Source organism: Cherax quadricarinatus, chromosome 62, assembly GCF_038502225.1.
Source record: "Cherax quadricarinatus isolate ZL_2023a chromosome 62, ASM3850222v1, whole genome shotgun sequence".
NCBI classification, from domain to species: Eukaryota; Metazoa; Arthropoda; class Malacostraca; order Decapoda; family Parastacidae; genus Cherax; species Cherax quadricarinatus.
The window spans coordinates 18393721-18418756 of NC_091353.1; the positions used below are offsets into that span (position 1 = coordinate 18393721).

At 39.4% G+C, this 25036-nt stretch overlaps 1 protein-coding gene across 1 annotated transcript in view; it reads right to left on the reverse strand.

The window, feature by feature from the left end:
- Positions 1-25036, reverse strand: part of LOC128687208 (uncharacterized) — a 274565-nt gene that overhangs the window by 54251 nt on the left and 195278 nt on the right. Inside the window, exon 12 of the mRNA XM_070098520.1 lies at positions 6394-6557. Within this exon, the coding sequence (XP_069954621.1) occupies positions 6394-6557 (164 nt within the window). The remainder of the gene's footprint in view (positions 1-6393; positions 6558-25036) is intronic.

A 25036-nucleotide genomic window follows, 5' to 3' on the forward strand; every position in this document is an offset into this window, starting at 1 on the left:
ACTGTACATATGTATATATATTATAGAACAATAATAATAAACAATGTTTTGTATTGTTTGTCTGTGTAAACAAGTTTCATATGCAATCTAATAGTGATAATGCTTGTTCAGTTATTATGTTTTAATAACCCTTTGAGGGTTTTGGCCGTACTAGTACGTCTTACGCGCAGGGGTTTTTGACGTACTAGTACGCATAAATTCTAGCACCGTCAAATGTCTCGGGAAAAGGCTGGTAGGCCTCCTTATGAAAGAATGGGTCTATGTGGTCAGTGTGCATGGTATAAAAAAAATCCTGCAGCACACAGTGCATAATGAGAAAAAAAAAACTTTGACCGTTTTTTTGGCATAAAACAGCAACTTTGCACTGTATTTTCGTATGGTATTTATTGTTGTATTCTAGTTTTCTTGGTCTCATTTTATAGAATGGAAGGTATATCACAGAAATTTCGATGATTTTGACTGGTTTTACAATGAAAAGTACCTTGAAATTGAGCTCAAAGTAGCGGAAATGTTCGATTTTTACCAAAGTTCAAAAGTAAACAAATCATGCCAAGCATCCAATACACATCAACTGGTGAGTCTAACATTCTTTTGCAAGTGCGCCAATATGATTTATACCATTTTTTACACTAATGCAGTAATCTGCATAACAGTAATTCTTTTATTTTTCGTGAGAATAAAAATTCAAAGTGGAAAGCAAAAGAATGTAAGAGGGGCCTTGAGACGTGACTAATGAACAGAGGAAATGTCATTTTATTGCCAGGAATGTACAGTGGACCCCCGGTTAACGATATTTTTTCACTCCAGAAGTATGTTCAGGTGCCAGTACTGACCGAATTTGTTCCCATAAGAAATATTGTGAAGTAGATTAGTCCATTTCAGACCCCCAAACATACACGTGCAAGCGCACTTACATAAATACACTTACATAATTGGTCACATTCGGAGGTAATCGTTATGCGGGGGTCCACTGTATTTCTTGTTTGTTCTGGACCCTATTCGGAAATTGGCATTTTTTGAAATTTGTGTGAAATTGGCAAAATTGCTAAATTCTGACCACTGTATTGGATAATTGAAAATGGTAAATGGGTGGTTTCTTGCACTCATTCAATAGAAAAAATGTAGTTCTAGCGAAATATTCATGTTTTTTGTCGACTAGTACAGTGGAATTGGCCGAAAATGGGGCTCAAAGTGGGCAAAATCGCCGATGCATAAACATCGCCGAGACCGTTTACTTCGCGAGAGCATAATTCCGTAAGTTTTCCATCAAATCTCATAATTTTGGTGTCATTATGATCGGGAAAAGATTCTCTATCTTTTCATAAGAAAAAATAATTTTTTTTTTTTAAATTTGGCCGACCCTGAGAACGAGTTTCTGAGAGGGCCTGTCGACCCTCAAAGGGATTTAAACAATGAGTGTATATTTGAACAATGCACCTTACTTTGGTCTCATAGGCCACATAAGTTACTTAGAAAAGAAAAATATTGGAAAATACAAGAAACCCTCGAATTGGAGTCAATAAAAGAATACCGGGTGGGCGGAATTTGCCGCTGTTGCCATACACCGCTCATTTTCTGCCAACTTTGTGCCTCTGTATCTCGGTAAGTACTGATGGCAAAAAAAAATTTTTTAGGCTTAAAACACTCAGTAAAATAATCCTAACATTTTGGTAAGAAAAAAATTTTTTTTTTTAATATTTTGTGACATAGAATGACAGTTTCAGAGAGGGGCCTGCGACAGTCAAAGGGTTAAGACACTGGTATAACAATCTCATCTTTATCCACCACGATCACCATTATTGACCACCCACTCTTCCCTATTAGTTTGTGAAATCGAGAGTTTACTGTATTTGCTCTATGGGAAATTTTGATTTAAAAACCAGTCAGACTAATACCATACAATTTACAAATCATACATTTAAATCACCTAAATAGTACGTTAGTAGACAGCAACTGCCCAGGGAGGTACTACTGTCCTGCCATATGAGTGTAAAATGAAAACCTGTAATTGTTTTACATGGTGGTAGGATTGCTGGTGTTTTTTTTTCTGCCTCATAAACATGAAAGATTTCAGGTATGTCTTGCTACTTCTACCTACACTTAGGTCACACTACACATGAATGTACAAGCATATATACACACACCCCCCTCTGGGTTTTCTTCTATTTACTTACTAGTTCTTGTTCTTGTTAATTTCCTCTTATTTCCATGGGGAAATGTAACAGAGTTCTTCCTCCTTAAGTTATGCGTGTCATAGGAGGCGACAAAATGCAGGGAACAAGAGGCTAGTAACCCCTTCTCCTGTATACATTACTAAATTTAAAAAGAGACTTTAATTTTTCTTTTTAGATTACCCTGCCTCGGTGGGATGTGGCTGGTTTGTTGAAAAAAAAAAATTAAATCAGGTACTCATCATAATAACTAAGTAGTAGTGATCCAAAGGTCAAGTTTCTCATACTATAATACCACACCATTTTGTTTGTAAGTGCACAACCCACCATTATACTGATAAGCTTTTTTTTCTTTGTAAACACTTATATGTTGCAATTTGGAAGGTCCTCTGAACTGTAATGTCAGTGTATGTCTGGCAAGACAATGAATGACAGTAAAAGTGGTTTCTAGTTTATTGGGTCACCCTACCCTGGTGGGAGACAGCCGAAGTGTTAATACAACTCATAAAATAGTGTCATGCCTAGCGTACATTGCACCTCTACTACAATACTACTGTTTATGAACTCCTTGTGGGTAGAAATCCAAGTACAGTGGCACCTCGGTTTTCATCTTTAACCCTTTGAGGGTTTCGGCCATACTAGTACGGCTTATGACCCAGGGTTTTTGACGTACTAGTACGCCTAAATTCCAGTGCCTTCAAATCTAATGAGAGAAAGCTGGTAGGCCTACATATGAAAGAATGGGTCTATGTGGTCAGTGTGCACAGTATAAAAAAAATCCTGCAGCACACAGTGCGTAATGAGAAAAAAAAAAACTTTGACCGTGTTTTTGGAATAAAACAGCGAATTTGCACTGTATTTTCCTATGGTATTTATTATTGTATTCTAGTTTTCTTGGTCTCATTTTATAGAATGGAAGACATATTACAGAAATTGAGGCGATTTTGACTGGTTTTACAATGAAAAGTACCTTGAAATTGAGCGCAAAGAAGCAGAAATGTTCGATTTTTATCAAAGTTCAAAAGTAAACAAATCATGCCAAGCGTCCAATACATGTCAACTGGTGAGCCTAATATTCTTTCACAAGTGCGCTGATATTATTTATACCATTTTTACACTAATGCAGTAGTCTGCATAACAGTAAATCTTCTATTTTTTGTAAGAATAAAAATTCAAAATGGAAAGCCAAAGAAATATAAGAGAGGCCTGGGGATGTGACTAACGAACAGAGAACTTGTTATTTTAGTGCCAGGAATGTCTTTTTTGTTTATTCTGGACCCTATTCGGAAACTGGCATCTTTTGAAATTTGTGTGAAATTGGCAAAATTGCTAAACTCTGACCACTTTATTGGATGGTTGAAATTGGTAAATGGGTTGTTTCTTGTACTCATTCGATAGAAAAAATGGAGTTCTAGCGAAGTAGTTATGATTTTTGTCGACTAGTACATTGGAATTGGTCGAAAATAGGGCTCAAAGTGGGCAAAATCGCTGATACATAAACATCGTCAAGACCGCTAACTTCGCGAGAGCATAATTCTGTAAGTTTTCCATCAAATTTCATACTTTTGGTGTCATTATGATCGGGAAAAGATTCTCTATCTTTTCATAAGAAAAAATAATTATTTTTTTTTGGAAATTTGGCTGACCCTGAGAACAAGTTTCAGAGAGGGCCTCTTGACCCTCAAAGGGTTAATTCGTTCCAGAGAGCCTGATGAAAACTGAATTCGACGAAAACTGAAGCAATATTTCCCATAAGAAATAATGTAAATCCAATTAATCTGTTCCAGACACCCAAAAATATTAAAAAAAAAAAGTACATTTTATAGAGAATAACTATAGTTTAACATACAGAAAACAATGAGAAATAAACATAATGCACTAATGAAATGGATAAATGAACATTTAAATCACTTTTACCTTTATTGAAGACTCTTGTTGGTACATAGAAGATGGGGAGTAGGGGAGAGGGAGGAGAGGTTATCTTTACAACCATCACTACCATCCTCTACCACAATCACAGCCACTACCACCATCACTACCACCCTCACTACCATCACAACCACTACCACGCTTTACCACCATCACAACCACTACCACCCTCTACCACCATCACAATCACTACTAACCTCTACCATCATCACTACCACCCTCTACCACCATTACTACCACCACTGAATTCTATCGTGTTTCTCGCCTTCTTTATCAAAGGACTGGCACTCGGAACTTTCTTTAGCTCCATGGTGGCTTATCTAGCAGTTGCACTCAATAAACAAGCACAAAAACAATGGATTATTACAAAATGTTTCATATGAATGCACAGGGTAATGTTCGCTCAATGAGAAACAAAGCCAGACTGACTCAGAATACGTGTGTGGGATGCTTTGTGGGGGTGCTGGCAGATGGACATGTTCGGTATGGCAGATGAAAACCGAGGTGACGAATGAAAACTGGGACAATATATTGACAAAAAATGTCTTTGAAAACTGAATTCAATGTAAACCAGGACAAACAAAAACCAAGGTTCCACTGTATACAAATCAATAACGGCTATGTCTTTGCAAGCCAATACCAAAAACTGCTTCACTAAGTATTGTTGAATACCATGGTAGTCAAATCACTGAACGGGTGGGTCTCAAATACATGGTAGGCAAGTTCTAAAACTTGCAGGCCAGTGTGCCTTTAGGACTTACCTGTTGTTGCAAACCCAGAAAGAAACAAAAGGAGAGGTGGTTGACTGAGCACTTAGATGCTGCTAATCAGCAGTACCTAAGTGCCAGCAGTATCCAGTGTGACGTCATCACACTCAATGTCGGGGCTGACGAACCAGCCTCAATCAGTATGTTCAGCACGACTCACTGAGTCTGACGGCCTCAGAGTTACCTGACGGCCTCATTCAGTGTGTTCACCACGGCTTCACTGAGTCCACAGTTTGACGGCCTCAGAGTTACCTGACGGCCTCACTGTACACCAGCTTGACTCTTCTGGCATAATGACTGGACTTAGTTTCCTGCTAGCTTGGCATCAGCTGGACTTAGTATTGGCTGACCAGTATGGCCTTATCCCACGACAGTGTCACTGAGAGCAATGTCAGTGTCAGACACGGAAAGAAAGTTGTGTCATGTGGACACGGACGAAGTGTTATAACACAGAGAAAAGGGTATCATGTGACGCAGTAGAGAAGGTGTGTAGAGTTACACGGAGAAAAGGGTGTCATGTGGACACAGCAGAGATGGTGTGTTATAATGCAGAGAAAAGGGTGTCAAGTGACACAGTAGAGAAGGTGTGTTATAACGCAGAGAAAAAGGTGTCGTGTGACACAGCAGAGAAGGTGTGTTATAACGTGGAATGTCATGACACTGAGAGATGGTAGAGTAATGGTGTCATGTGACACCGAAGAGAAGATAGGTTATGACACGGGTGTCGTGTGCGATGTTTGTAATGTTCCATGTCAGCAGATAGTTACTATGTCGGTAAAGATTAGTTGTGTTGTGACATTGTTTCTTTGTAAATGTGATAATTCTGTACCGAAGAGAAATGATACCAAAGAATATACTTTTATGTTATACTAAAGAATGCTCTTATTTTATGCTAAAAATTTACTAGTAAAGATTTAAAAATAGTATATGTGTTTTGTACTCCCGGACTATATTCTTATTACAGTTCTGGTAATGGGCTGATAAATACAATACCTTAATTAACAGGCCAAGCATTAGTTTATTTCCCTAGAAAGCTTAATCACCAGAACTGTAATATTGTAATACCTGTCATGGATTAGAATTCCACCCGTTATGTGATTTGTTTGCAATAATGTTATTTAAATTTTTGTAAGTATTGGTAGTGGCTGCAGCAAGCCACATCTATCCCAAACTTTGAAGAGAAAGCCTTGGATGACATTCTCCTCCATACTGGACCATTTCTGAACCAAGCAACGGCTGTTGCTTGATAACGGTCTAATGTCAAGCTGCAACCCCTAGCCTATTGCAAGAAAAAAAAAAGCCACAGGTTTGGCTTCCCTGTGGTTATGGTCCACTTTTTGCCATGCCAATATACTATACCTGTGACTGGATTCATGGGTTCTTCTATCTTATAGCCCTGTCTTAAGTCAGGCTTTCTTGCTGATTCCTGGTTAACCAGACTGTTACTGTTAGCAGAGCAAAGGTAAGTCCATGAATGCTTAACTACTGAACAAATGCACAGAAAGGGAGAAGTGATGATTGCACACCTGTAATAAACTGCATGAAGTATAACACCAGTGAGGTAACTTATAGCACACAACACAGCCGAGATGATGATGAAGGTGTTGTCATATTTCACCTTGTCCAAGCCCACGATGCCCAACGACAGCAACACAAGGTTCTCTATGAATGCCAATATCAGAAACAACACCTGGGGGAAAAACATACTTCTATTAGTGTTATATTCATTGGGATATACTAAGCCCTTAGAGGCCACACAAAACTCAGGAAATGTGAGGTGATTATTGTATTCATAGGAAAACACTAAGCCCACAGGGTTCATACAATGTTTGAAGAATAAGAGATTCAATTTTAATCACAAGGGAAAGGTAACAACAGTTCCTTGGATCAATAACCTTCGCCAGAACTTGGGAACCCCTTTAAAGACAAATAACTTATTCTATTTCTTTACCAGCCTTACACCAAAGAAATGGAAGGAAGGCATGGTAAGGGCTGGCCTAGGAAAGGTTGGAGGGAGGGGGTAAGAGAAATTTTGTGCGCGAAAGGCTTGGATTTCCAGCAGGAGTGCATGAGTGTTAGATAGGAGTGAGTGGAGATGAATGGATTTTATGACGATGTTGGAGTGTGAGCAAAGTAAAATTTATGAAGGGATTCAGTGAAAACAGTTAGCAGGACTTGAGTCCTGGAGGTGGGAAGTACAGTGCCTGCACTATGAAGGACAGGTGTTGATATGTTGCATTTTTTAAATTATAGTTTTAAATTGTAGTGTAAGCATGTCTCTGGCAAGATAGTAATGGAGTGAATGATAATTAAAGTGTTTCTTCTTTTTCAGGTCACCCTGTCTTAGTGGGAAACGTCTGACATGTTAATAAAAAAATAAAAAATCAAAGCAGCATTTCCAAGTAACTATACGACTCAGTTGGGTATGTAATTTCCAATCATGCCCCCTTGTTTTGACTTTATCCCTGGTACAGGTTACCAGGCCACGGTGCCCCATGGCCTGGTGGCAAAAGCTCTCGCTTCACACTGTGAGGGTCTGGGCTCGATTCCCGGCGAACGGGTGGAAACGTTGGACGTATTTCCTTACACTGGATGTCTATGTTCACCCATCAGTATACATAATGGGTACCTGGGTGTTAGTCACATCCTGGAACAAAACTGACCTAGTCTGCAGGAAATGCTCTGCATAACAAGTGGCTATTTATATAGTAGTATGTCAGTGATGTCAGCTATGATCTGCATACCTTGTATATGTACTTGTAGTAAATAAAGATATTATTATATTATATTAAACAATCTCTGTATTTGTTCCAGCTCTGATATTTCTCCTGCTTTGAATTGGGCTGTCAGCACTGAACAATATTCTAAATGAGGGAGCACTAGTGATCTGAAAAGAGTCCCCACTGGCATTATTTCCCTCATTTTGAAAGTTCTCAATATCCACCCTGTCATCCTCCTGGCTGTCATGATCTTTGTCTTGTTATGGATTTTAAAAGAAAGGTCAGCTGACATAATTATTCTCATACATTCCTGTAGCTTGATTTCTAGTGCATTCAGTTCACATACTGAGGTCTGTGGTTTGATCCCCGGTACTTGTGGAAATATTAGGATGCATTTCCTGAAGACACCTACTGTCCCTGTTCACCTAGCAGTAAAATAGGTACCTGGGTGTTAGCAGACTAGTGTAGGTTGCATCCTGGAGACAAACTTAACCTAATTTGCCTGAAAAGCTCTGCATAATCTTATTATCCTCATAACCTTACTCTTTCCTGTATTCACTTATAATTTTCTTCTTTTGCACACCCTACCAAATTCATCCACCAATCTCTGCAACTTCTCTTCAGAATCTCCCAAGAGCACAGTGTCATCAGCAAAGTGGGAGTTGTCACAGCTGCTCTTTGCTGATGACACTGTGCTCTTGGGAGATTCTGAAGAGAAGTTGCAGAGATTGGTGGATGAATTTGGTAGGGTGTGCAAAAGAAGAAAATTAAAAGTGAATACAGGAAAGAGTAAGGTTATGAGGATAACAAAAAGATTAGGTGATGAAAGATTGGATATCAGATTGGAGGGAGAGAGTATGGAGGAGGTGAATGTATTCAGATATTTGGGAGTGGACGTGTCAGCGGATGGGTCTATGAAAGATGAGGTGAATCATAGAATTGATGAGGGGAAAAGGGGGCACTTAGGAGTCTGTGGAGACAAAGAACTTTGTCCTTGGAGGCAAAGAGGGGAATGTATGAGAGTATAGTTTTACCAACGCTCTTATATGGGTGTGAAGCGTGGGTGATGAATGTTGCAGCGAGGAGAAGGCTGGAGGCAGTGGAGATGTCATGTCTGAGGGCAATGTGTGATGTGAATATAATGCAGAGAATTCATAGTTTGGAAGTTAGGAGGAGGTGCGGGATTACCAAAACTGTTGTCCAGAGGGCTGAGGAAGGGTTGTTGAGGTGGTTCGGACATGTAGAGAGAATGGAGCAAAACATATTAACTTCAAGAGTGTATCAGTCTGTAGTGGAAGGAAGGCGGGGTAGGGGTCGGCCTAGGAAAGGTTGGAGGCAGGGGGTAAAGGTTTTGTGTGCGAGGGGCTTGGACTTCCAGCAGGCATGCGTGAGCGTGTTTGATAGGAGTGAATGGAGACAAATGGCTTTTAATACTTGAGGTGCTGTTGGAGTGTGAGCAAAGTAACATTTATGAAGGGGTTCAGGGAAACTGGCAGGCCGGACTTGAGTCCTGGAGATGGGAAGTACAGTGCCTGCACTCTGAAGGAGGGGTGTTAATGTTGCAGTTTAAAAACTGTAGTGTAAAGCACCCTTCTGGCAAGACAGTGATGGAGTGAATGATGGTGAAAGTTTTTCTTTTTCGGGCCACCCTGCCTTGGTGGGAATCGGCCAGTGTGATAATAATAAATAAAATAACAAGGATATTTTCTATATGGTAGTATGTCACTGATATCAGCTAGGTCTGTGTACGTTTTACATGTACTTGTAGAAATAAAGATTATTCTTATTCTTATGGATAATATTCTTTGTTTCCACTGACTCCTCAGTGCACTTTTTTCTTCATCAATTCTATGATTCACCTGCTCTTTCACTTCCTCCATACTCCCTCCCTCCAATCTGATATCCAATTTTTCATTACCTAATTTTTTTGTTATGCTCATCACCTTGCCCTTTCCTATGTTCACTTTTAATTTCCTTCTTTTAAGTACCCTACCAACTTCTGCAACTTCTCTTCAGAATCTCCCAAAATGCACAGTGTCATCAGCAAAAAGCAACTGTGACAACTTCCACTCTGTGTTAGATTCTTTATCTTTAAATCCCACGCCTCTTGCCAACACCCTAGCATTCACTTCTCTCACAACTCCATCTATAAATATATTGAACAACCACGGTGACATCATACATCCCTGTCTAAGGTCTACTTTCACTCTCCTACATACTCTGCCACATTGCTTCCCTATCATGTGCCTTCTGCAAATCCATAAATGCAACGAAAACCTCTTTACCCTTATCTAAATACTGTTTGCCTATATGTTTCACTGTAAACACGTGGTCTACACACCCCCTACTCTTCCTAAAGCCTCTTCATTCATCTACAATCCTGCTCTCCATCTTACTCTTAATTCTTTCCATAATAATTCTATCATACACTTTACCAAGTATACTCAAGAGGCTTATTTCCCTCATTATATCCTCATTATTTGCTTATCTAAAGGTACAAGACCTTTGTAGATTATGTGTAAATACTATACTGTAAAACAGATAATTATCAATAAAGGAGCTTATCAACTGCCATGCAAAATTCAGGAACTTTTTAAAAAGATCCACTTATGTTAATTGCCAGTAAGATAGATTTTTTTTTTATTAAAGAAATGTGCATTATCCAAGCAGATTGATCTGTTAATTCTTTTAATAAAAACTCCTCATACAGATAATGTTTTATCTGTTACAAACCACCCAGGGAGGTACTACCGTCCTGCGAAGTTCTCAGTAGTATCAGCTCCCAGTAGTACCAGTTACCAGTAACCAGTTACCAGTAGTATGACTCACTACCAACCGTCTGTGTGAATCACTGTTGTCATGTGGGGGTTCGATAACGTGGATTGGGTAAGAACACTCACGTAGGCTGGTTAGTACATATAATTATAACGGAAAGTGTGGGAAGCACCATCAGCCGCCCTGCCTCTCTGCTCTCTATCTTAAGACTGACCCACCAGTGAAACCTAGGGGGTGAGCAGGGTTCAAAAACTTGCTATGGTCAGCAGCAACGTGAATAACAAGTGATTCACACAGACGGTTGGTAGTGAGTCATACTACTGGTAACTGGTTACTGGTACTACTGGGAACTGATACTACTGAGACCTCGGCAATGCTAACGTATGTCGTCCCGACATACAGCTAATACAAACTAGAGACGGCAGGCGTAGGGCTTGGGCTGATTCTATACAATGTCAAAGTTCACACAATTGAACATTATAACATACATAAGTAGAATATTGGAATGGAAGCTTACGTAATTGACTATAATGAAACTTACTGTAATGAAACTGTAATGCATTACAAGGTATGATATAGCACAACTCATCGAATGAGACTCAACATTGGGATTACACAATAGAAGTGATAAAAAAAAATTTGATCGATCGATCTGTATTCATGTGATCTACGGATTCTGAGGAAGAAATACATACAAAGAAAGAAGTGTTTAACAGAAAGGCAGACTTGGTGCACTCAAATCTAGACTGTTAAATCTCAGAATTCGGAGAGAACGTGAACACAAAAAAAAATCTTGAATATTGATAAGTTGATACTGTAATTATTCATCTATACAGGTTATTTACATTTAACCCCAACTCTGCTAGGGTGAGATTGACATATGCAGAATGGGTGTCATCTCTGGGAGGATCAAATTCTGTTGCACTGGCTAACTCATGCTGTGTTTGAGGCAGATCTGAATTTGTAGTTACAAATGATACTTGAGGATTTCTCAATACCTGTCGTGTACGTAGGGAATAACGACATTCAGGTTGATCATCTGACTGAGTATCAGAGGTAGAGAGTACAGGATCAGGAGGATTGTCAGAGTCTGTCACATTAGTCTGGGTTGGAACATCATTATTATCACATACTAACTTCATATGATCTAAATGCGATTCTTTATACTGACCAGTGCTAATTTCTCAAACCTTATACTTATTGCCAGTGATATGTTCAACTACTCGATAAGGACCAACAAACTTTTGATCAAGCTTAGGCATTGCAGATGTTTTGTTAAAGTTAGTCAGCATAACTCTCGAACCTACTTTGATTTTGGACGGCTTTGCTCGAGTGTTTGCGACTCTTGTAAATTCTGCTGTTGATTTATGAAGTGTTTCACGGATTCTTCTAAAGACGCTTTGAGCCAAGCTGGTACAAGTTGCTATGAAATCATCAGGGTTGTAATTTGGTTTCAGGTTAAAATATAACAACTCATAAGGCAAACGTTTATCTACACCGTACAATGCATAATGTGGAGTGTCACCTATGGAAACACTGTAAGCAGAATTTATAGCACACTGCACATCAGGTATAACTTCATCCCAAGTTTCACTGTTGGGATTGATAGTGGCTCTCAAGACATCAAGTACTTTCTTATTGGTTCGTTCCGCTAACCCATTGCTGGCAGGATGATGAGGAACAATGGTGGATTTAGAGATCTTGTACAAGGTACACAAATTTTCAAGAACCTCATTACAGAATTCACCTACATTATCTGTTACTAGGGACTTAGGGGTGGTATGCCTGCAGATAATGCGTTCTTTAAACGCTTTAGCTACTGTCTCTGCAGTCTTATCTGCAATAGGAACTAACTCACAATATCTGGTGAAATGGTCTACCGTAACACACAGACGTTTGTTGCCCTGGAGAGAACATTGGAAATTAGTTAACAGATCTAGCGCAACTCTTTCCCACGGCTCGTTAGTAGTTGGATACACTTGGACTGGATTAGGACCATTAGCATTACCTTTATGTTGCATGCAGACACTACATTTCTTAACATACTCAGAAATATCAGCTGCCATACGAGGCCAAAAGTATTTCAACCTGGCTTGTTTTACTGAGCGATCCATACCAGGGTGCGCAACACCTGGTACATCGTGAATTAACTGTAAGGCAACATTCACTAGTGACTGTGGAATTACTAACTTGTATACTCTTCTGCTAGGAGTACCCAACTCGGCTGTTCGATATAGTAATTCTTGGTTCATGACAAAGTCACTGATGGGTGCTGGTGGCTTCACAGTCAGAATAAGATCTTCCTGGAGCAGGAATCAAATCACACCAGACCACATGGTATCTGTTCATTGAGCATTCTTTACATCCTTGGCAGTAAATAGAGGATCTGCAGTTACTATACTAACATGTCACGATAAAGCATCTGCGACTACATTTGACTTGCCAGGTACGTGTTCAAAGGTAGGATTGAACTCTTGGATAGCCAAGGTCCATCTGGCTAACCTTCCAGTAGGTTGTTTGTTCTGGAATAAAGGTATAAATGGAGCGTGGTCTGTCAAGACACTAACAGGGTACTGATAAATAATGTCTCGGAAGTGCTTTAAAGACCATATTATTGCTAAAGCTTCTTGCTCAGTTACTGTATAATTACGTTCAGCCTTCATAAGGACTCGACTAGCAAATGCAACTGCGTTGTACTTGCCATCAGTTTTCTGAGCTAGTACGGCACCTATGCCAATAGAACTAGCATCAGTTGTTAGACAGAAGAGCTTAGAAAAATCTGGAAATTTCAAAACTGGAGCAGATGTTAGCTTTTCTTTTAGAGTTTGGAATGCTCTTTCTTGATGGAAGGTCCAAATGAAAGGAGCATCTTTCTTAACCCTTTGACTGTCGCAACCCCCAATCCTGAGGTGTCTCCTGGTGTCGCAAAATTTAAAAAAAAAAAAAAAAAATTATTTTTCTTATGAAATGATAGAGAATCTTTTCCCGATTGTAATGACACCAAAAAAAACGAAATTTGATGGAAAACTGACGGAATTATGCCCTCGCGAAGTTAGCGACCTCGACGCTGTTTACAAATTAGCGATTTCGTCCACTTTGAGCTCTATTTTCGGCTAATTCCATTGTTCCAGTCGCCCAAACTCATAGCTATTTCTTTAGAACTCCATTTTTTCTATCGATTGAGTACAAGAAACTGCCCATTTACCGATATCAACTACCTAATAATGTGGTCAGAAATTTGCAATTTGGCCAATTTCACGAAAACTAAAAAATATGACAATTTCAAAATAAGGTCCAGAATGAACAATGCAGACATTCCTGGCTCTAAAATAACATTTTCTTTGTTCATCAGTCATGTCTCCAGGCCCCTCTGATATTACTCTTGCTTTCTATTTTGAATTTTTATTCAAACAAAAAATAGAAGACTTACTATTATGCAGACTACTGCAATACTGTAATATTTGTATAAATAACATCAATCCATTCATGACTGCATATTAGAATGGCTAGTTGGACATTTATTGGACAATGGCATCATTTGTTTACTTTTGAACATTGGCAAAAATGAAACATTTCCCCTACTTTGAGCTCCATTTCTAGGTTCTTTTTATAGTAAAATCAATCAAAATCACCTCTATTTCTATAATATGTTTTCCATTCTATCACATGAGACCAAGAAAACTAGAATACAACCATAAATACTATACGAAAATAGACCACAAAGTCGGCATTTTAATTAAAAAAAAAACGGTCGGAGTTTTTTTTTCTCATTATGCACTGCGTGCTCCAGGATTTTTTTATATGGTGCACACTGACCACACAGACCCATTCTCTCACATGTGGGCCTACCAGCTTTCTCCTGCTTGATTTGAAGCCGCTAGAATTTATGAGTATATATACGTCAAACACGGTACCTCGTAAGACGTATATATACAGCCGCAACAGTCAAAGGGTTAAGCAACTCAGTTAGAGGAGCAGCTATGGAAGAAAAATTGGCAATGAAAGATCTATAAAAACCTGCTAAGACCACAAAGGATCTTACGTCATCAGCAGTTTTGGGAGTTGGAAAATTTAGTACTGCAGTTACTTTACTTTGGTCAGTCATAACCCCTCTAGGAGTGACTACGTGACCAAGAAACTTGATTTCTGATCTGAAAAATTAACATTTAGACAGTCTGATCTTTAAATTGGCTTCTTCAAGCTTACCAAGTACTACATCAAGTCTTTTCAAGTGTGTATCCACGTCTTTAGACATGACAATTACGTCATCTAAGTACGCCATAAGTGCATTGCCTATGAGACCTCTAAAGATATTAGTCATGAGCCTTGAGAACGTGACAGAGGAGGATCGTAGTCCAAAGGCCATACGGAGGAAGTGATAATGACCTGTAGGAGTGGAGAATGCAGTTAGCTCTTCGCTGTCCTCGTGAAGAGGGACTTGCCAAAACCCTTGTAACAAGTCCAGGGTTGAAAAGACTTTATCTCCGATGTTACGTTAAAGATCACCCAGTACAGGAAGTGGGAAGCGATCTGGAATAGTTTTCGCATTTAACTTCCTAAAGTCAATTACTGGGTGCCAAGTACCATCCTTCTTAGGTACTAGGATCAAGGGTGCATTCCAAGGTGAAATACTAGGTTCAATAACTCCATCACCAAGCGCCTGACTGATCAATTCTTCTGCGACAGCAACTTGTGAATGAGGCATTCTGTATGCAGGTATACAGATAGGTCTAGTACCAGGTTCAAGTGGGATACGATGGGACAATAAGTTCGTTATACCCATCTTCTCAACTGGTAAGGCAACGGCTTTACGACGTTTGCTCAACAGAGTCAACAAACGCTTGACCTTGTCTGGGAAGTCACTGGGAGCAAAGTCTTCTCCTCAACTGGTGGAACGGATTGATCCAGTGAAGTGGACAAGGTCTCCCCGGTAGAAATAGCACCGACCCACTGGTCAGGTGACAACTCATCCTCTACCTGAACAGGGTAAGGATAGTGAACAAGGTCAACAAGATTGGTATTTGCTCTGAGACAAACACTGTGACCAGAAGTGTTTGCAAGGAAGAAATGGATCTTACTATCTCTTACAACATGTAAGGATGGCTCAACAAATAAACCCTTTACTTTGCAGGAATCACTGTCAACTAGGACTTTATCACCATCTGGAACACTAAGAACAACAACAGACACTCAAGTGAGGGCACTAGCTGCGACAGAAACGTCTTTCTTCAGACGGCATGTAATGTGAACAAGAGATGGCATTAATTGTTGCAAATAATCATTTTCCGACAAGGTGTCCCCTGTGGAGAAACTACTACTTGAACTAGCAGACATTGCAGGGATAGGCTCAGCACTCAAGGTAGTCAGAGCGTCATCGGACACTTGAGGTAACTGGACACTATCTTGCAAGCCTGAAGTTGTAGGTGGAACACAGACAGGAGTGACAGGATCACCAGTGCCTGACCGCTTGGGTACGCTACTGGAAAATGTACTGGCTTGTAAGGACTTAATCCGAACATCGTTCTCTGTGGCAGTATGGTAGATCTCGGATCCAAGCTGGTATCCCCAAACCCAAATTGTCATGTGGGGGTTCGATAACGTGGATTGGGTAAGAGCACTCACATAGGCTGATTAGTACGTATAATTATAACAGAAAGTATGGGAAGCACCATCAGCCGCCCTGCCTCTCTGCTCTCTATCTTAAGACTGACCCACCAGTGAAGCCTACGGGGTGAGCAGCATTCAAAAACATGCTATGGTCAGCAGCAACGTGAATAACAGTGATTCACACAGATGGTTGGTAGTGAGTCTTACTACTGGTAACTGGTACTACTGGGAACTGATACTACTGAGAAAGTGAGTGTAAAACAAAAGCCTGTAATTGTTTTACAACTGGTAGGATTGCTGGTGTCTTTTTTCTGTCTCTTAAACATGCAAAATTTCAAGTACATCTTGCTACTTCTACTTAAACTCAGGTCACACTACACATACGTGTACACGTTTATGTATACACACTCATCTGAATTTTCTTTGATTTTATCTTAATAGTTCTTGTTCTTATTGCTTTTCCTCTTATATCAATGGAGAAGTGGAATAAGAATCTTTCCTCCATAAGCCATGCGTGTTTTAAAAGTCAACTAAAATGCCAGGGACAATGGGCTAGTACCCCTTTTCCTGTATAGCTTACTAAAAAGAAAAAAAAGAAAACCGTCAAAGTGGGATGCTTGAATGTGTGTGGATGTTGTGCGAATGATAAGAAAGAGATGATTGTGGATGTTATGAATAAGAAGAAGCTGGATGTCCTGGCTTTAAGTGAAACAAAGCTGAAGGGGGTGGGAGAGTTTCAGTGGGGAGAAATAAATGGGATTAGGTCAGGCATTTCAAATAGAGTTAGAGCTAAAGAAGTAGCAATCAATAAATCAATCAATCAAGTTAATTCTCTATAAGGATTACAAGGTGGGGTTTACAGATTTTGGATATTGTGTGGTTTACATGTTATAAAATACTAATTACAGAAGGGGCCACTAGGGCACCTAGCATGGCTAGGCATTTTGGGCAGACTTAGATTAATTCTTAAGTCTAAATTATTACAAATTTTGGAATAAGTTGGTATTACGGCTAAGTGACTAAATCGTAGTTTGAGTTTAGCGATGTGAATGCTTTTGTTTTGGCACAATACATAGTTTCCATATTGGAGTATCACAGGCAAACTTATGACTAGTTAGGATTCATTATTTTAAGATTAAGATTCGTATTTCTGTGTTTATAGTCAAATGGGTGAGAGAGTGAGTGTAAGTGTGAACCACCAGGTGGTTTTCATGTAGTTAGTTGATGGGGTGTATCAGGGAGATAAGATGTTTTCTAACGGTAGTTTTGAAGGTGATGAATGTGTCTGCAGTTCTAGAGTTTTCAGGTAGGGTGTTTCAGATTTTAGGGCCTTTGACATACAATGAATTTTTGTAAAGGTTTTGTTGGACACGGGGAATGTCATAGAGATGTTTGTGTCTGGTGTTATGCCTGTGGGTTCTGTCACAACTATCAAGAAAGCGTTTAAGGTCACGGTTAATATTGGAATTTAAGGTCCTGTAGATGTAGATTGCACAGTAGTAAGTGTGGATGTTCTGAACAGGGAGTAAGTTTAGATCTATGAAGAGTGGGGGGGTGTGTTGCCAGGGATGGGATTTAGTGATTATTCTTACTGCGGCTTTTTGCTGGGTTATTATTAGCTTTAGGTGTGTTGCTGCAGTTGATCCCCATGCACAAATAGCATATGTGAGGTATGGATAAATGAGTGAATGGTATAGTGTGAGAAGGGCATTTTGTGGCATGTAGTATCGTATCATGGGGAGAATCCCAACCGTTTTAGATACTTTTTTTGTTACATGTTGGATATGGGTGCTGAAATTCAGGTTGTCGTCGAGGTATAGGCCTAGGAATTTGCCCTCATTATGTCTGGCAATTAGAGTGTTGTCGATCTTAATGTTAAGTTGCACAACACCTGATCTGCTACCAAACATAATATAGTAGGTTTTGTCAGTGTTAAGTGTAAGTTTATTGGCTGTCATCCAAGTCGATATTTCGAGCAGCTCCTCGTTAACAATGGTGTTGAGGGTGGCAAGATTAGGGTGAGAGATGACATAAGTCGTGTCATCAGCAAAGAGAATGGGTTTCAGGTGTTGGGATACGTTTGGAAGATCAATGATGTAAATGAGGAAGAGAAGGGGACCAAGGACACTTTCCTGCGGAACTCCAGTATCAAGTGGGCATGTTGATGATGCTGTGTCTTTAATGGTGACATACTGACACCTATTAGTAAGGTAGGATTTGAAATATGCAAGCGCATGGCCTCTTATATCAAAGTGGTCAAGTTTGTGGAGTAGGATGCCGTGGTCTACCATGTCAAAAGCTTTTCTTAGGTCAATAAAAATTCCTAGCGGATATTCCTTATTTTCCATTGCTGTGTAAAGCAGATCTAGCATTTTTACAATTGCATCATTTGTGCTTTTATTTTTCCTGAATCCAAATTGGCACGGGTTGAGTATGTTTTGTGCCGTTATAAATGAATATAGTCTACTGTGCACGAGTTTCTCGAAGATTTTGAATAGCAATGGTAAGTTGGCCGATAGTTGTTTACATCTGTATGGTCACCACCTTCATGTATTGGTGTAACCCTTGCTGTCTTGAGCAGTGTTGGGAAAGTGCTAGTTTCTAGTGACTTGTTAAAAAGTAATGTAATAGCATGCGAAGGGACATGGGCCGCTCACTTGTACAATAATGGTGGGACATGAGACAGATTCCCTGAGTTATTTTTAAGTGACTTTATAATCTCGGTGACTTCTGTGGGCTCCGTTGGTACAAGATAGAAGGAATTTGGGAAATTCCCATCTAAGTAGTCCCTGGCATGGGTGTTGGTACGTGGGATTTTACTGGCGAGATTAGATCCTATGGATGAGAAGAAGTCGTTTATCTTGTTAGCTGTATCAGTGGGATGCAGTGGTGTTTCATTAGGATTAGTTAGAACAATATTCTTGTTTTTTTTTAGTTTGTGGGTCCCCAGAATCTGGGAGTGTGTTTTTCAGGTCTTTTTTATATCTCCTCTTATGTCAGTGAATCTGCTGGAGTAGTACAGCTGTTTGGCTTTCTTTATTACTTTGGTGAGTACTGATGAATAGTGTTTAAGAATATCTTTATGTATTAAGCCCTGTCTATATTGCTTTTCATATTGGTGTTTCTTATCAATGGATTTCAGAATGCTGCTCGTTAGCCATGGGCAACCGAGCCGTTTATTCGTGATCTGCTTCGTTTTTATAGGACAATGTTTGTTGTAAAGTCTAAGTAATTTGTTAAGAAAAATGTCTGTCCAATCATCAACACCATTGGCCTTGGAGAATTCTGTTGGTTAGTAAACAGTCTCTAGGTCTGCTGTGAAATTCCTTATTGAGGCCTCGTCATGGAGTCTAAATGAAATTTTGTTGTATTCCAGTGGTGGTTTACTAATGTTTGTTAAGAGGAAGGTAGGGTAGTGGTCTGTAGTGCTGTCTGTGATTATCCCTGATTTAAGGGTGGCTAGTATATTGGTCCATATGTGGTCAATATTATGGTTGCAATTGTCTCAGCGAGCCTGGTTGGTTTAGTTATTGTTGGTATGAGAAGTGTGTTGTTCATATTATTGATGAAATCAGTTACAGGCTGATCATCTAGTAGGCCAAAGTTGATATTGAAGTCTCCAGCTAAGAGAAGGTGGTGCTTGTTCATTTGTCTGTTAGTTATTAGTGCCTTTAATTTCTCACTGAAATTTGGGATTTTTGTGTGGGGTATCCGGTAAATGGCACCGATTGTTATAGGTATCTTAAGGTTTTTTACAGTAAAACTAGCAAAAATGTATTCCCCATATTCATCACTAAAGCAAGTGGTGCTAAGACAAGATAATTGGTTAGAGTAATAGATTGCAATACCACCCCCAACTTGGTATGGTCTGCAGTTGTGGATTGCTGTGTATCCTGGTAGAGGGTAAATATCTATTGTGTTCTGTTTAAGCCAGGTCTCAGTAAGAATAATGCAGGAGAAGGGTGTCTTTAGTGACTCAAGGAGTGCCAGGAGGTCATCATAGTGTTTGCTTAAGGACCTGATGTTGTAGTTAAGAACTGACTGACTTTTAGCACTGTTTAGGATAGTGCAGGCTTGTGATGCTGTGTAATAAAGGCAGTTACTTTCCAATAGGTTTTGATTGGGTGTTAGATTATGGAGGTTTAGATCAGGGTCGACGTGATCATTTATCTTTTAGGTTTAAATTGTGGTTATTTATATCCTGAATTGTGTGCTGGGTTCTAGTACTGATATCTGTAGTAGTGGGAAGTTTGGACAAGTGTATAGCTAAAGTACTCTGGTCATATAGAGTACTGTCACTAATAAACATAATGAAGTTGATGTTGTCTGTGTTGTGCTAGAATGAGCTAAAGTACAACTAGGTATAAACTAATAATATAAAAATACAAATTAAAAATAGCACCACTCTCTCACTTGTAATTGCACTAAGGTCTAATATAATGAATTTGGTATTGTCTATGTATTGAGCTAGAATGAGCTAAAGTACAACTAGGTTTAATCTAGTAATATAAAAAATACTAATTAAAATGGCACAAGACTCTCACTTGTAATGTTGAAGGATAAGTTATGGCATTAAAAGAGGGAGTATAAATGAATAAATTCAAGGATTATGTGGAGTAAAATAAGGGTTGAATATGAAAAGTGGGTTAAAATAAGTGTTTATGCACCTGGAGAAGAGAGAAGTATAGAGAGAGAGAGAGATTTTGGGAAATGTTGAGTGAGTGCATGGGGAGTTTTGAACCAACTGTGAGAGTACTTGTGGTTGGGGGTTCTCAATGCTAAAGTGGGTAAAAATGTTGTGGAGGGAGTAGTAGGTAAATTTGGGGTGCCAGAGGTAAATGAAAATGGGGAGCCTTTAATTGAGCTATGTGTAGAAAGAGATTTGGTAATAAGTAATACATATTTTATGAAAAAGAGGATAAATAAGTATACAAGATATGATATAGCACGTAATGAAAGTAGTTTGTTAGATTATATATTGGTGGATAAAAGGTTGACGGGTAGGCTTCAGGATGTACATGTTTATAGAGGGGCAACTGATACATCGGATCATTATTTAGTTGTAGCTACAGTTAGAGTAAGAGGTAGATTGGACAAAAGGAAAATGGCAGCAACAAGTAAGAGAGAGGTGAAAGTGTATAAACTAAGGGAGGAGGAAGTTAAGGAGAGATATAAGCAACTACTGGCAGAAAGGTGGGCTAGTGCAAGTATGAGTGAGGGGGGGTGAAGAGGGTTGGAATAGTTTTAAAAATTCAGTATTAGAATGTGGGGCAGAAGTCTGTGGCTATAGGAGGGTGGGTGCAGGAGGAAAGAGGAGTGATTGGTGGAATGATGAAGTACAGGGTGTGATAAAAGAGAAAAAGGTAGCTTATGGGAGGTTTTTACAAAGCAGAAGTGTTATAAGAAGAGCAGAGTATACAGAGAATAAAAGAAAGGTGAAGAGAGTGGTGAAAGAGTGCAAAAGGAGAGCAGATGATAGAGTGTGAGAATCACTGTCAAGAAATTTTGATGAAAATAGGAAAAAATTTTTGAGTGAGATAAACAAGGTAAGAAAGCCTAGGGACTGAGTGGATTTGTCAGTTAAAAACAGAGTAGGGGAGTTAGTAGATGGGGAGCTGGAGATATTGGGTAGATGGCAAATATTAATTGGGAATATTCTGAGGAACTTTTAAATGTTGATGAAGAAAGGGAGACAGTAATTTCATGCAATGGTCAGGGGGGTATAACATCTTTTAGGAGAGTAAAGAAGAGCAGGATGCGAGTGTGAGGGAGGTGCGTGAGGCATTACATAGAATGAAAGGGGGTAAAGCAGCTGGAACTGATAGGATAACGACAGAAATGTTAAAAGCAGGGGGGGATAGTGTGTTGGAGTGGTTGGTATTTTTGTTAAATAAATGTATGAAAGAAGGGAAGGTACCTATTGACTGGCAGAGAGCTTGTATAGTTCCTAATATAAAGGGAAGGGGGACAAAAGAGATTGTAAAAATTATAGAGGAATAAGTTTAGAGAGTTCTCCATGGGGAAGTGGAACGGAATTCTTCCTCCGTAAGCCATGCGTGTCGTAAGAGGCGACTAAAATGCCGAGAGCAAGGGGCTAGTAACCCCTTCTCCTGTATATATATTAGGCGAAGCTCTCGTTTTTCCTTTTGGGCCTCCCCACCTCAGTGGGATACGGCTGGAATGTTTAAAGAAGTTTACAGAGTATACTAGGTAAAGTGTAAGGTAGGGCTATTACTGAAAAAAGTAGAGGGAAGACAATGAGTAGGATTGCAGATGAGCAAGGAGGCTTTAGAGTGGGTAGAGGATGTGTAGATCAAGTGTTTACTTTGAAGCGTATATGTGAACAGCATTTAGATAAAGGTAGGGAAGTTTTCACTGCATTTATAGATTTAGAAAAGGCACTTGATAGAGTGGGTAGGGGAGCAATGTGGCAGATGTTACAAGTATATGGAATAGGTAGTAAGTTACTAAATGCTGTAAAGAGTTTTTATGAGAACAGTGAGGCTCAGGTTAGGGTGTGTAGAGGAGAGGGAGATTACTTCCCAGTAAAGTAGGACTTAGACAGGGATGTGTAATGTCACCATGGTTGTTTAATATATTTATAGATGGGGTTAAAGGAAGTAGGTTGGTAGACATCAACTGCCCAGGGAGGTACTACCGTCCTGCCAAGTGAGTGTAAAACGAAAGCCTGTAAATGTTCTACATGATAGGATTGCTGGTGTCCATTTTTTTTCTGTCTCATAAACATGCAAGATTTCAGGTATGTCTTGCTACTTCTACTTACACTTAGGTCACACTACACATACATGTACAAACATATATATACACACCCCTCTGGGCTTTCTTTTTAGTTCTTGTCCTTGTTTATTTCCTCTTACCTCCATGGGGAAGTGGAACAGAATTCTTCCTCCGTAAGCCATGTGTGTTGTAAAAGGCGACTAAAATGTCAGGAGCAAGGGGCTAGTAACCCCTTCTCCTGTATATATTACTAATGTAAATGGAGAAACTTTTGTTTTTCCTTTTGGGCCACCCCGCCTCAGTGGGATATGCCCGGTGTGTTGAAAGAAAGAAAAAAGATGGGGTCATAAAAGTAAATGCTATAGTGTTGGGGAGAGGGGTGGGATTAAATTATGGGGAATCAAATACAAAATGGGAGTTGACACAGTTACTTTTTGCTGATGATACTGTACTTATGGGAGATTCTAAAGAAAAGTTGCCAAGGTTTGTGGACGAGTTTGGGAGGGTGTGTAAAGGTAGAAAGTTGAAAGTGAACATAGGTAAGAGTAAGGTGATGAGGGTATCAAATGATTTAGATGAAGAATAATGGGATATCACGCTGGAGAGAGGGAGTATGGAAGAAATGAATGTCTTCAGATATTTGGGATATGACATGTCAGCGGATGGGTTTATGAAGGATGAGGTTAACCATAGAATTGATGAAGGAAAAAAGGCGAGTGGTGTGTTGAGGTATATGTGGAGACAAAAAACCATTACCTATGGAGGCAAAGAAGGGAATATATGAAAGTATAGTGGTACCAACTCTCTTATATGGGTGTGAAGCTTGGGTTGTAAATGCTGCAGCGAGGAAGCGGTTGGAGGCAGTGGAGATGTCTTGTCTAAGGGGAATGCGTGGAGTGTGGAAATTAAAAGAAGTTGTGGAGTTAATAAAAGTATTAGTCAGGGGTCTGAAGAGGGGTTGTTGAGGTGGTTTGGTCATTTAGAGAGAATGGATCAAAGCAGAATGATATGGAGAACGTATAAATCTGTAGGGAAAGGAAGGCGGGGTACGGGTCGTCCTTAAAAAGGTTGGAGGGAGGGGGTAAAAGAGGTTTTGTGGGTGAGGGGCTTGGACTTCCAGCAAGTGCGTGTGAGCATGGTTGATAGGAGTGAATGAAGACGAATGGTTTTTGGGATCTGATGAGCTGTTGGAGTGTAAGCAGGGTAATATTTAGTGAAGGGATTCAGGGAAACCGGTTATTTTTACATAGCCGGACTTGAGTACTGGAAATGGGAAATACAATGCCTGCACTTTAACCCTTTGGGGGTCGACAGGTCCTTTGAAAGACTTGTTCTCAGGGTCGGCCAAATTTGAAAAAAAAAAAAAAAAAAAAAAAAAAAAAAAAAAAAAAAAAAAAAAAAAAAAAAAATCTTATGAAAAGATAGAGAATCTTTTCTCGATCATAATGACACCAAAAGTATGAAATTTGATGGAAAACTTACGGAATTATGCTCTTGCAAAGTTAGCGGTCTTGACGATGTTTACGCATCGGCGATTTTGCCCAATTTGAGCCCTATTTTAAGCTAATTCCGGTGTACTAGTCGACAAAAATCATAACTATTTCGCTAAAACTCCATTTTTTCTATCGAATGCGTACAAGAAACCACTCATTTACCGATTTCAATTATCCAATAAAGTGGTCAGAATTCAGCAATTTTGCCAATTTCGCACAAATTTCAAAAGATACCAATTTCCGAATAGGGTCCAGAATAAACAAGAAAGACATTCCTGGCACTAAAATAACAAGTTCTCTGTTCGTTAGTCATATCCCCAGGCCCCTCTTATATTTCTTTGGCTTTCCACTTTGAATTTTTATTCTTACAAAAAAATAAGATTTACTGTTATGCAGACTACTGCATTAGTGTAGAAATGGTATAAATAATATCGGCGCACTTGTGAAAGAATATTAGACTCGCCAGTTGACGTGTATTGGACACTTAGCATGATTTGTTTACTTTTGAACTTTGATAAAAATCGAATATTTCTGCCTCTTTGAGCTCAATTTCAAGGTACTTTTCACTGTAAAACCAGTCAAAATCATCTTAATTTCTGCAATATGTCTTCCATTCTATGAAATGAGACCAGGAAAACTAGAATACAACAATAAATACCATACGAAAATACAGTGCAAAGTCGCTGTTTTAATCCAAAAACACAATCAAAGTTCTTTTTTCCTCATTACGCACTGTGTGCTGCAGGATTTTTTTTATACTGCGCACACTGACCACATAGACCCATTCTTTCATATGTAGGCCTACCAGCTTTCTCTCACTAGATCTGAGGGCGCTA